This window comes from Gopherus flavomarginatus, chromosome 2 (assembly GCF_025201925.1).
Source record: "Gopherus flavomarginatus isolate rGopFla2 chromosome 2, rGopFla2.mat.asm, whole genome shotgun sequence".
NCBI classification, from domain to species: Eukaryota; Metazoa; Chordata; order Testudines; family Testudinidae; genus Gopherus; species Gopherus flavomarginatus.
The window spans coordinates 198,958,227-198,972,354 of NC_066618.1; the positions used below are offsets into that span (position 1 = coordinate 198,958,227).

At 38.8% G+C, this 14,128-nt stretch overlaps 1 protein-coding gene across 11 annotated transcripts in view; it reads left to right on the plus strand.

The window, feature by feature from the left end:
• Positions 1–14,128, plus strand: part of NETO1 (neuropilin and tolloid like 1) — an 85,480-nt gene that overhangs the window by 44,245 nt on the left and 27,107 nt on the right. For 9 of the 11 annotated variants that reach the window (XR_007772779.1, XR_007772780.1, XM_050941818.1 and 6 more), the window contains 2 exons: positions 11,206–11,247; positions 11,356–11,483. The exons of 1 other annotated variant lie outside the window; for it this stretch is intronic. Coding sequence is in view for 8 of the 10 variants with exons in the window: in XM_050941818.1 (XP_050797775.1) it covers positions 11,206–11,247; positions 11,356–11,483 (170 nt within the window). In the remaining 2 variants the exon portion in view is untranslated. The remainder of the gene's footprint in view (positions 1–11,205; positions 11,248–11,355; positions 11,484–14,128) is intronic. One more of the 11 variants, XM_050941822.1, reaches the window with a different exon arrangement.

Sequence of the window (14,128 nt, forward strand, 5' to 3'; positions counted from 1 at the left end):
ATGAATTCTTAGTAAAAGCACAACATTCTTTCTTTTGAAGATTTCCTGGTACCGTAAACTAACATGCAGGGATATTTCTTGGAATTGAAGTATGACTGTACAACTGGAAAGAACCATGAGAACAAATTCCCTTTAAAACATCCCCCACCAATAACAGTTGGAATTTAGATTGAGATAGTGATGTTTTTTAATTTAGTGGGTGAATGGGTGGTTGCTTCACTTACAGGAGCTTTTTCTCTTTCTTATAGTACAGCTTAGTCCCCTTATTTCTATAATTTACAAAAGAGATGTTTTCTTTTCAGGAATCTTCTTCTATATCTGAATTGCTTCTGAGATTGCTTTAACATGCTTTCAGTTGTCCTTTAAAATATTCTGAATTTGTCATCAGTTTTACAGGCAGTATTTTCTTTGTATCCTCAAATGCCAAGTGACAACCACATGAAATATCTTAAAATAATCCTACTATTCTATATTGAATTGTGCAAGCTCTGTGATTTTTACACAGGAATATTATGATCCTGCCATTGGAGAGTGTAGAACAGATTAAATTTTTGGAAATAATTTTAAGAATAATCTCACTATGCGCATTTGTACATAAGATCTGCTAAATTCTATGACGGACAAGTACATGTAACTACTGGAATTTGTTACTAGCTGCTTGATATAAACTAGACTACTTACTGCTATTCAGTTTTTCAATCAAGGCAAAATTAAATGCTTATTTTTAGCTCATGATTTATTGAGTCAAATGGAATGGTTTCCTTATTTATCATTAGCAACCTGCTGTTTTTACATGTAGAAACTAGATGATATGGTTTACTTATCTTTTAAAAATGAATAACAAATTGGTTAAATTTTTGTTTATATGCAAGTCACAATCCAACTAGCAACTTTAGTACGTTACAGCTGTTCCTTGGATAGTTTCCTTATGATTATGTGCCCTGCTGCGCCTTTGATCAGTGATTTTCAGTAGCAGTGTCTGTTTGGCCTGCACATGCACTCTCCATATCCTCATGGCCCATATTGAAGCTATATAGGGTAGGTCAGGAGAACCACCCTCGATCTTTAGCTTGAGATAGTACATCAAGCATGCCCACTTCAAATTTTCATAGCGTACTTCAGCTTAGTTTAGTTGCTATAGATGGAGTTTGATGGTGCTGGTTTCTCTTTGATTATTCTTCTCCGTTTGAGGGGTTATTCTGGGCTTTTACTCTTTGGGGTAAGCTGGGATCCCCAAGCTTTAAACGTTATCTTTCCTGCTGGGAACTATTCCAGTGAGTCATGGACATTCTCGCTGTCTCCGAAGTTTGAGAGACCTGCATATAGCAGCTAAGTGTAAGATCTGCTCCTCATTCAAGAGCAGATCTTGTAAAACTAGGGAGATAAGGTTCAAGATCTTAATGATGGGGCAAGCCCTATAACCAGCTTCTGACCCAGGCTCCAAGAACCCTCCTGTACCATGGCCACTGAGCACATTTAGTGTCCTTTTTACCTCTGGATCCCATTCACTGATTGCCTTGAGGAATTCTGCAATTAGTATTTTATTAACTTCAGAGCCTTGGTCACCAAAAGCCTGGGGGGATGTGGCTTCATCTGTGTTCCTGGTACTGAGAGCCCCACAAAGGTGGACAGGTACTGAGAAGAAGAGCAGGGGTCTCAGTCACCAGCTCCAAAGAAGGCTCCAGAAACCTTAGGTCCAAGGAAGTACTGTTGAGGGTCTGAGTGATTCTGGTACTGGAAAGTCATCTAAAGCTACTTCTATGATCCGTGCTTCTACAATGTGAGATACAGTACCGAGGACCACTTCTACTTTGTATGTTCATGCCCATAAAAGCATGCACTATACCTCGAAGAGAACTACAGCATGCACACCGAAGTACCTATGTCAGTACTCCAGACTTCTATAATGGAGTCTAATTCTGATTGGAAGCATTTGGTGCCCATAGCTTCAAAGCATTCCACACAGGTACCTGTGTTGGTACCAAACCCAGAGTCCACAGAATCACATTCAACTCCAGTCTATGCACCATTAGTATAGCAGGAATTTAGTGTTCAAAAGATTGTGTTGAAGGAGCTGAGAGTCTCCATTATTTACCGTTACTGAAACACCTTTCTGCACCAAGGATTTCTGAGTCACCACCTTCACATTTTTCATTCGGACTCACTACTTCACCAACTTCAACCCTCCAGAGTGAATAGTGATCACCTCCCCTGGAATATGTTGAAGAAGACTCCTCTGACTCACAGATTTTGGTTCAGGGATCTCTTGTCTATGCTGTGGGAAATCATTCTCATACGTATTTTCAGAGAACGGAGGGAAGACAACCTCATTTTTGGTCTATATTGTATGACCAGAAGTGGATGCTACCTCCTTTTGTGTGTGGGTCCCCCAGTAGTCTTATTGGACTTTTGGGCCATGTAGTGTCAGCAGTTTCTAAGGGACCTCAGTCATTTTCGCAGGGAGCATAGGCAGACCCATTCTCCTCAGACTTCACTCCCATTGCATCTACCAGAACCAGTTGAGGAGCACTTAAGGAGTAGGAGCTGAAAAGGAAGCAACTTCTCACACAGATATTTTTTCATCACTGTCAGATGAGGCTGTAATGCCTCAACTACCTTCCGTAGCCTTTAGACAATTCCAGGAGCTGATGAAGGGCATCAGTGATATGCTTCAGATTCCTCTGGAGGAGGTTCAGGACTGTCATCATTAGCTCCTGACATTTTACATACTTCAGCTTCTGCACAAGTGGCCCTTCCTGTAAATGAAACTTTACCAGAGCCTGCTAAAACTATCTGGTTATGGCACCTCCTACTTGTAAATGTGCTGACAAAAACATTATGTTTGGTGAAGGACTCTGAGATTTTTTTTTAACACCTGACCCCAAATTCTCTGGTTGTAGAAGCAGATGCATAACACGTCTACCCCTTTAATAAAGCCAATACTGCAGCCTAGTCCACTTCCATTATGACCATGATGCAGCAAGCATCCTGGCTTTAGTTGTTCTTTCTGATGATCACAAGTTGTTTTGGGATTCTACAGACCACTTTCTTCATATCTTGAAGGATTTAATAGTCATTCCTAGATGCCTCAGGATTTATACACCTGCAAATAATGGAATTTAGCAGGTCTCAAACAGCACAGAGATCTCACCTAGCTCATTTCTCTAGTTTCTATAGACCAACTGAACTATCATCTAAGAGACCACAATATTCAAAAAAAGGAAGTCAGCTTCTGTCACGACTACTTCATCTCAGTCATCCACGTCATCTAAATGATAGTTTTGTTGGCTTGGTCAAGAGTCCAAACCATCCACTCTCCAGAAATCTAGTGCTGCATCATTCCACTTTCCTTCTCCCTCTTTGGATACCATTTTCCCCATTTCCAACCTGCTTGCGAGAGAATAACAACATCTGATAAATGGGGTTTGGAACTCATAACATAACATCTGATTATTCCATCCATTTCACTTCCATCCCTCCCTGCCACCACCCCCTTTCCTTTTCCTTTTCAGGAACCCATCTCATGATTAGTTGCTGACACAGGAAGTTGCCTCTCTTCTACACTTAAGAGCCATAGAACCAGTTCCAGCCCAGTACAGGGGGAACCGTTTCTGTTCCAAGTAGTTTCTGTTCCCCAAAAAGGAATGGGGAATGGAGACCAATGTTAGATCTTAGTCATCTAAACAATTATGTGGAACAACAGAAATTCAGGATGGTGACTCTTGCAGCTATATTTCCCTTTCTCCAACTCTTGAACTTCAGGATGCATATTCTCAGTTGTGATTCACTCCTCTCATAAAGTTTCTTCATTTTATAGTTGACCATGACCATTCTAGTACCATGTGCTCCCTTTTGGCCTCTCCTCTGCCCCAAAGCTGTTCTCAAAGATCCTGGCAGTTGTAGCTGCCCTCTAGGTCAACTAGGGATAAACATCTTTTCTTATCTCAACAATTGGCTACTTAAGAGTTAATCTTACCAAGAAGTCCTATTGGCAATACAAATTATAAGGTCTCTGTTCCACAATTTAGACCTTTGACTCCATCATGAAAAGTCCGCTTTGACACCAGTACACCAGATAGATTTGTTCGGAGTTTCATTGGACAGTGTGACAGAGTCACACCCCTAAAAATCCAATTTCAAGGATTCAGATAATTCCTCAAACCTCAGCAAGAAATTGTCTCCAACTATTCAGTCCTATGGCAGCATATACCTTCATAACCTGAGATGATTGCATCATCAGTTCTGCTTTGGTTACAGCTTCAAATTATGAACCAAGAATCACAGTCGAGACTAGCAACTGTCTGTTCCCTGTCAGGTTCTGGACTCACTCAATAGGTGAAAGAACCTTCAAAGGTTTGTGTGGTAGTCCCTTTCATTATGGCTCCTCCTACCATCATTATAATATTAGACACATACCTCTTAGGATGTGTGATATATATATATATAGGGTCACACATTATCTAGGGCAAATGGTCTCCATGAGAGCTTTGTCTTCACATAAGTCTTTTAGACCTGAAATTAGTCCAAAATTCTTGCACTCATTTCCTCTCATGGATCAGAGCCAAGTCCATGAAGGTCATGAGAGACAATGGGGCCTTCATGTTCTGCACTTGCTCCCTCTTGCGTTGTGCTAAGGCAATAAAACTCTCTGGAATTGGTGTGTAGAGGGCAGACCGTCATCTCTGCTTCCTACTTCCTTGTAACTTGGCCAATTATCTCAACAGACATTTCTCATAGAATTTCAAAGGTGAGTTGGACTCATGGATCTTCAGCAACATATTTCAATCATAGAGGTTTCCCGAAGTGGACCTATTTTGCCACTGCCATCAACCCAAAGTGCATTTTTTCCTTCAAGATGGGACCCTCAATTACTGAGAGACAAATGTTCATCTTTACATATATCCACCAATTCCATTACTCTTGAAAGTACCAAACAAGATCAAGCTGTACAAGGCCAAGGTCATTTTAATTGCACAAATTTGGTTGAGACAAATTTGTATCCCAACCTCATTTGAATTGTTTCTCATCCACCAATGAAACTTCCAGTCATTTGCCATTTGGTTGTCTCAGCATGCCAGTCAGATACTTCACCCTAATTTGGAAGTTCTGTACATTGATGATTGACACTTCCTGTTCAATAGAGGTGCAAGAGATGGTGGTAAACAACAAAGTGACTGAGACCATATCATCTTCCAAAATGAATGAGATATTAACTTTGGAGTACCAGTTGACAAATTTATCCTATTCATTCTTCTCTTCCCACCATCATAAACTATCTGCTGAAATTAAATAAAAATAAAGAATCAGGTCTGTTATCAGGTTCACTTGGTGGCTTTCCTGCTCTTGTTGAAGGCTTTTCCATTTTTGCCAATATAAATATTCCCCTGAGGATTGATAATCTTTTCCCACAGATTAGAGAACCTATTCCAATATGGGATTTGAATCTTATTCTTAGTTGCCTTATGAAACATCCATTCGAGCCATTAGATGTGTGTGAATTGCTACATCTGTTTATGAAAACAGCTTTCTTCATAGCCATCACTTCAGCCTAGAAGATTGGACAACCAGGGGCTTTACAATGTTCTTCAAGGAAAAGGTCTCATTATGACCATACCCTGAGTTTCTACCTAAAGTAACTTCTCATTTCATATTAACCAGACCATTCATCTGTGTTTTACCACCCTTCTCCCCAACCACATCAGATAGGTAGGAAACTGTCTCCCATACCCTGATTATCAGAAGGGCATTAGTCACTACCTGAACAGAATCAAACTGTTCACACTGAAGTCAATGGGAGTGAAGGACACTTGTCCCTAGAGTTGAACCAGGTATTTCCTAAGATGTCTGAGCAACACATTCTAATGTATGACCATACCATTTCAATTCCAAGCCATTGGCCTAGCTCATTGCTTACCCCTCGTTGTATTTACATTTCATAGTTTCCAAGCATTTAAGAAGCCAGATCTGGTGTTTTCTTGTTGGAAAGAATGTAGAAATAAAAGCAAGATAGATTCCACAATTCAATTGCAAAATAGTTTCTACTTTCTCCCAACACATGCTCCAAATACATCATACATTAACATAAAGCATGCACTTATACAAATTCCAGAATATATACCAAATATTTGTTTTTGAATTTGGAAAGTCGGTGAAATCTGTGCTGTAATGTGAAATATATTTGTTTTTCAAATTTGTATGCAGCATGGAATCTGGTTTTATACTGCTTGTTGTCATGAGCGATGTCTCCTTCATGGTGGTGTGTGTTGTGTGAAACTTTGGTTTTATTTCAGCACAATGGAGAAACATCTACAGTAGGCATTGGAAAGTTATACTGGGCATATTTTGTACTTTTTTTTCCAGAATGTTGAGTTGGTGCAGAATTATTTTGAACATGTGTTGGAGAGTTTGTTTTCCTTACATGTTATGACAGTATAGTAATTGTACATTTTGTTGCAGAATTTGCTACATATATGTTTAAATAATAAGTAAATAACAGAATTGTCCATGTTTTCTTGGTATAAGTATGTGAAGTTTGAAACTGTGTGAAGTTGCTAATTTATAACACTCTTGTGAAGTGCTGTGGGGGCTTGGCATCCACTGAAGTCAGCAGAAGTTGAAAACTCTCAGCACTGCATGGGATTTGGCCCTAGATGTATTTTGTTATGAGTAAGAAAAAGGGAATCAGGGATTACTTCATAAGTTGTCTGACCAAAACATTAACTAGGTAGTTTAGTTCTTGGCCAGGCTGCAGTGACCTTCAATGGGCTATGGGATGTGCCTGTGTGTGGAGGCTACAGTTTGCTTAAACTGTCTGGAAAAAATGATGTTGATTTAATTTTTTGAAGACTTAACTAACATGCCCACTATAGTGATCCCTGACAAGCTCCTGCCTGTGGAAACACCTTTAATGTTTTCCTCCCATCTCCTATTGAGATCTGCAGTGCTCTCATACATCTCTTATGTAAGAGTTGTCATCAATTTTTTACAAACACCATAGATAACCCCCGCCCTTTCTTTATGGATCCCAATGAACTCTCACACCTTTCTTGTTCTCCTGCAACCCATTGTAAACATCTCAAAGCACTCCTTTACTCTCTTCTAAGAAGCTGCAGCTGTACTTCTGTTCCTCAGAGTCTTTCCAGTGAGTATTGTATGTATTTGATTTTTAGGAATTCCATTAATTGTGAAACGGGCTCCAACACCATCCACTTTAAAGGTGCTTTGACACCTCTCATTCCTTTCAGAGACCTTTGCTGCTCCTGTAAATACTCAATATGATCTTCTTTTTTTAAAGCAAACCCAATATGTGACAAAACTTTCCGTTTATAGACTCAAATGCATTCCTGCACCCTCCCATGGAGATTCTTCATACTTTTCTCCATACTATCTTTATAGAGATTGCAAGGCATCTGCCCCTTCTAGAGATTCCCTCCAGAGACTTTCTGATGCACTCCAATTTTCCTTAAAGATTCCTCTATTCTATCCTGTTTTGCTCCCTTGTAGATCCTACTGGATTTTCCCATTGTTTCCTCCAGCTGCAAGCAACAGGAGGTTTATCACCAATCAGAAGATTTGGTCACTCAGTATATAAATAACTTAACAAAGGTTCTGCTCTGATTTACTCTGACTGAGCAGAACTAATAATAAAACAAGCACCATCTGTTTTATTAAATCATAAACAGCAGCCTCTAAAATAAACCATTTAGTGTTATGTTATTTCAGAAACAAACAATAAATCTACTCGCTATCTGTTATTCAGATAACAAACTGTTTGAACATGGTTCAAATTTCAGCCTCATCTATAATGTATAACTTCCATTCTAGGCTGTTGCTTTATTTATTTATTATGTATTTGTGTATCCAATATTTATATTTTATGGACCCTATGTGGAGTAGCACTTGGGCACCTTAGTTTTTCTTTAATCTCAAAATCAAACCTCATTATTTTGCTACAGAAAAGCTTCAGAAGAACAGGTTTTCAAAAGTCCTGAGTAGCCACATCTCCAGTAGATGTCAATGGGAGCTACAGGTTTCCAGCATCTCTGAAAATCAAGCCCAAGGAACTTCCATATGAGTTAATTAAAATCCTATTGGAACAAGTGAGCCTGTACTCTGGCTCTGATTGGACTTGATACAAGACTTACTGGGTGAAATTACTGGGCCTGTGTTATGCAGCAGATCAGACTAGATGATCATTACGGTTCTTTCTGACCTTAAAATCTATAAGCCACTTGAAAGAACAAGTTACACAAGAGAAGGTCATCTAGTGAAATAGCATGTCGAATGAGTTTTACATCAAGAAACTACAGAAGTGTCTCACTTTATCTTGATACATTAAGGCTTGTGCTATTCTGTTCCAGTTTAGAAGTTCAGTTTGGAAAAAAATATATATATATTTTTTTCTTCCAGCCAGGGGCGGCTCCAGGCACCAGCACACCAAGCGTGTGCCACAGGGGGCGCTCTGCTGGTCACCGTGAGGGCGGTAGGCAGATTGCCTTCGGCGGCTTGCCTGCGGAGGGTCTGCTGGTCCTGTGGCTTTGGCGGACCTCCCGCAGACGTGCCGCTGAATCCGCGGGCCCGGGGACCTCCCGCAGGCAAGCCGCTGAAGGCAACCTGTTTGCCATGCTTGGGGCGGCAAAATACTAGAGCTGCCCCTGCTTCCACCTTGGAAATCTTCACTAGATCTTTATTCAAAGTACAAGAATTCTTCCAATTCTTCTTCTGTCAAGGGCTTACAGATTGAAACCTTTGTTTCCTAGTCCATCAGAGTATATTTTCTATTCCTTCATTCAATACTTTATCCTTAGGAAACTATCACCACTTGCCACCTCTGTAAAAGTGTATGGAACTGTCAGAGACTCTACGGGGGGGGCAAGAGAGGCCTTGAAGGGTCTGCCCCCTATCCTTAGCAAACATAACATATCACCAGGATGACCATCCTTCTGGGAGCAGCTGTGGCAACCCTCAAGGAGGGTGTATGTGTTGGTATGAAGACACTCCCTGTTGCTCACTGAAGATAAGAAGTTGATAAGGCACTTGTACTGCCCCAACTTATTTAAATCTTATTATGAATATTCCAAATAACCCCTCACTTGTAGATTAAAATGAATAAAACTGCTTGGGCCTGAGTCTCCACTCCATCTGAGATAGGCGCCATGGGGAAGTTGTTGTGGCTACGTTATTCAGAGCCTCTCAGCCCTTAAGCAAGATGTGTGTGCATAGGGGCAGCCGTAACTTATGCCTACAAGGATTTGTGCAGCAGAGTTCATCTTTTCCAGGCTCTCTCCCACCTACATCATGATCCTCTCCCTCCTCACGTTGTGAGGGGGCAACTGGAGCAGGAGATGACAGCGCCACCTCTACCACTCAAGAGTTAACTGTTACAGGAAGAATTCTCTACTGCCCTTCTCCTGGCATAGTGCATCACATAAGCAGTAAAGTGGCCTTAAAATTGCCTCAGCAGACCTGAAAATCCAGCCCATGAAGATTTAAAACCAGCTGTTAGAGAAAACTGAATGGCTGCATTGTACGTAGGACTCTGTGGTTTGGATGTTAATTTGAGTTTGTAGTTAAGTTAAATAGATTCCAGTTATATAAATGTCTTGCTTTCAGCTATAGGTATTGGTATCCAAATTCATTAACTGGTATATTTAATTAAATGTAGGATTGTTTTTTAAAATGTCTTCTTAAAAATGCTGATTATCTGCTCAGATATATCTGCAGTCCCTTTAGTTTATGGGCATTTAACTAAGACCTATATTCTGAAACAACAAAAGATCATTGCAAAGAACATAAACGCACAATGAAGTGTATAGACACATGGTGTCATGAGGTGATTTTACACATTTAATTTTTAAAGCCAATATATCGTAACTGATCCAATAAACTGAACATTCTTTCTTGTTCTTCTGTTTGTATTGACTAGTCCTGGTTGAGATGGCATTGCAGAAATTGTGCAGCATTTCCTTGTTTCTGAAGAAAATTTTTCGTGCGTTTAAGCTTTTGATACAGTGATCTAATTCTGAGACAATTAAAATAAAATCTATTGAATATAGAGATTCACTGGACCAAACTCTACCATGGCTTATATCTTGAACTATTCCAATGAAGTCTGGGCAAAAGGTGGCTCAGAATTCTAAAAAGTCCAGGAGAAGTTGTGACAAAATGTGTGTCATAAGTATTTGTCACCAATCTGGGGAGAACAAATCTTATGAATTTTGACAAAAATATCAAGACCAGTACCTTTTTTTTTCTTGTTTTCTTTCTCATGAAGTTAAAGAGATAGTCTATTGGAAGCTGGAATACGCATGTCAAGGAGAATGATGATGTGATACACTGTGATTCCTGAACAATGACTAATTTAATCTCAAGATTAGATCTCTTGAAATATTTTAGTCCCATTCACATTTCAGTTTTGGGCTTCTCTTGAACAGTGTCTTCAGACTGTGCCAAATTTTGTGAAATGCTGATTTGTATAATGTGGATACTTGTCTACTAGGGCACAGAGCTGTGACCAATCTCGTTTCACGTAAGTCATGCACTTGGCTATAAATAGGGTACAAAGTTTCTCAGAGATTAAAGATAGTTGTGTGTGTGTATGCACTAAAAGAGCAAGCTGCAATATTCACTTTGTTCACTCAATGTATCCCGTGGCAAACTTGTGTTTATTTATTAACAGCCACAGGGCTGATTTTTGGCAAAGACAGTGGCTCAACTAGTGCATTATCAATTGGGGTCACAGATCATTCAGATATCATAAACTGCAGTGAGAGTTCCTTTAGCTATGGTAACCATGCTGTGCAAGGGTTTGTGAAGCAGGCAACGGGATCTGGTGTGCAATGTCTGGAAAGATAACCACTTGCATTAGATTGCTGCATCAAAACACCAAAGGGATAGCTGTCTGGTGCTCTTGCCCACTGGTGTATCCTGAAAACATCTCTTGTGTTCAGTGATAAGAAATAGAGAGGGAGACAAAGAAAATTATGACCATAGCAGATTTTCATAATGGAAAATTAAAAAAAGCTAAATAGTAAAATGGCAACATGTTTTTCATGATCAATTGTTGCTGTGGTCTTTAAAAGTTTCTGGGAAATAAGTGTAGAGAGATTCTCCCACAATTGCTTGTAATATTCTAATGAAACTCAAGTAAATGTTATAACCAAAATATTGAACGAGACTGATTTTTCTCCTTTCTAAATTTTTAAGATCCGGACTTTAAGGACCTGGGAGTTTTGAAACCATTGCCAGGTTGGTATGCTAGATATTTCATAAAACTTAAAGGCCTTCGTCTTCTGCTGTAGAAAATATTTTTTGCTTGCTGTTCAGGTTTCATTTTTGTGGCATTTTGTTATTCAGTTTGTGAGTTTGAGATGGGAGGACCTGAAGGAATTGTGGAATCTATGCAAATTGTGAAGGAAGGAAAAGCTTCTGATACGGAGGCAGTTGACTGTAAATGGTACATCCGAGCACCACCGCGATCCAAGGTCAGTCCTGCATCTACTCACTGATTTGGCACTTAATTTAAGAGTATGAATATAGTGTACATTTCTTTGTGCACATGAGTCTTGCTTAGCAATTTTTCAGTGTTGAACTTTTAAACTGTTCTTTTCCTTCAGCATTGGAAGGTAATTTGTCACCTCACTGTCACAGTAACCTTCATTTGCTATAAATAACAATGTGGGCAGCATAATGGGTAATTTTCTCCAACATGTCTTTCCTCTGAGCTTTAAAGAATCAGGAGCTCTCTTTAACTGTGAGGTGATGTATCCATTTATTTTCCATATTTTACACCGTGTCATTATGTTGACACTAAGATCATGTGTCCAGTATACGTAATGTTTAAAAAACATTGCCAAATCCAATAGTATCATCTTCTGTTTGTTGTTCTGGAAATTACTGAAAACAGAGCCATGGTAAATTCATATATCTTTAGTCTGAGCCCTATACTTCTGAGAGTGAGCCATTGATGAATAGACTCCGCATTCTTATTTTTCCTCCATAATTGTCAATGTTTTTGTCATTGTTTATCAAAAAGAATATAGGAAAAGGATGTTTCCCTTAATCCAATGGCTCCCTTCTTTGGTTTTATTATAGTGTCTCATTTGTCCAAAGCCAACTCAGTAGCACTGAGAAATTTTTTTTCAGATAAATAGTTGATTCATCCAGTTTGAGATCAATAAAAAATATTCAGAAATTTAGATTGAATTCAGCTAATAGTTTTGATTACTTTTTTTCAAAGTCAAGATGTTTCATTTTGATGTTTTTGAAATGAAACATCTTGACTTTTAGTTTCAAACCAATGTTTCATTTTGAAATTTAGCTAGTTTTATTTTAAAAAAGGGGAAAAAACCAAAATAGTTAAAATGAAACAAAATAGTAATAAAAATTTCAGTTAGACTTTAACCGGAAACAACTTTTTTTTTTGTATTATCTTTCAGCCACCATTACATTATTTTTGTAGCTTACTCATCAGTGAACACTTGGATTAATTACAGATGGATAGCACACCATTTCTCCTCTTTTCTAGAGTGGAATAACTTTGTGCTCATCACCTATTTTCACATGTCTTCTAAAGGCAGCATAGTAGTTGATGTTCAAAAGAAGTCTTTTATCAGTGATGTGAGGGCACTACCCCCTCAGCAGAACTGCCTCAGACTCCAGGCTTTGCAAACTAGTATGTGTGCGCACACCAGCTTTGGAAAGCTGAGAGAGAAATAATTTTGTGTGTTATTACAGAGCAGAATGAACAGAATGTACCTATCTGTTGTAACATTTGGCATTCAGTACCCAAAATGAAAAGTTTCCTGAGAGTTACATAAAATTAGATGAGAGATTGGTGGCAGCATTTCTCTATTCACTGAAAGTTTGAAGGAAATGTGGAATAGTTGTGTGGCAAAAGGATGGAACAGGATTATTGCAACTATCCACTTTATATCCTATTTATTAGGTTATTTTCATATAATTGCGATATAAATACAGGTTTTCCACTAAATAGATGAGATTCTCATTCTCTGCGTAGACTGAAAACGATTATTGCACCATACTGCGAAATTAATTATTGATAGGTGTATCATCAAAAAACCATTTGTGCTTCCCTATTTCTGGGCTGCTTCTGGAGCTGGCATAACCTGCAAAATAAGTTAGGGCAGCTCCCAGTGCTGCTCTGATTTATAGCAGCTTTGCACCGATGCTTTTGTTCTGTTCCACAGTTCAGAATAGCCAGAATGCAAAGTGCTCCAGCCACTCACCCTTCCTCATCCTTGATATGCTCCTATTCCAGGAGCTGCACAGGAGGGTGGCATAGGCCCACCTAGGCCCCAGGGAAATTAGCTGCAGCAGAGAGACAGGTACACAGGATTTTGAAGTCAGATCTAGACTGAAAGGAGCTTTTCTTTCACATACATTATTCTTGGCAGTTGAACAAATCCTTTCTTTATTATGTGCTTTGTTTTGGTGCCTTATAAAGAACTGATTTTCTGCACACAAATATTAAGGAAGTTATTCTGGGAAGTGGTTTGAAGCTTTTCCTAATCTGCCTAATCAATCACATTGTCACACCAAACCTTTGGTGAACGATTAAAAAATAACTCATCAAAAGTGATTCACAAGGAAGAGATTATAATCTGACTTTTTTATTGAAGTTATATATTATTCATAGTTTACAATCTCTCTTTTCCTTTAGTATATTCAGACAGGGCTTTCTGCTACTTTCAAAGCTAAATAAAAAATAGTAGAATTTAGCCAGCATGTCTTTTTTCATTATGATGATAAAAATACAAACTTAAAGGTGACAAGACAATTATTTAAACTGTAATGCGATCAGGGGATATAAATTATATATGCCACAGCTACAGTGAAGCTTTCTCATTTTTGTTGCTAATAGCATTGGCATTTACAGTGACATCTCAAAGCTCTGCAAAAACTAATACTCTAAAATTGTGCTGGTACATTTCTCCCCACTCTCCAATGTAACATGGGATTGGTGGTTTGAAGAAAAGGGTTTCACTGAAATTTTGTGACATAAATGTGGAGAAAGAAGATACAGTGGTTATGTTTCTACTTTATAGCATATTGTGTAGTTAAATAAGAAAAGCCCTCATAATGCTAAATATGGTCACGTGCAAGTGCT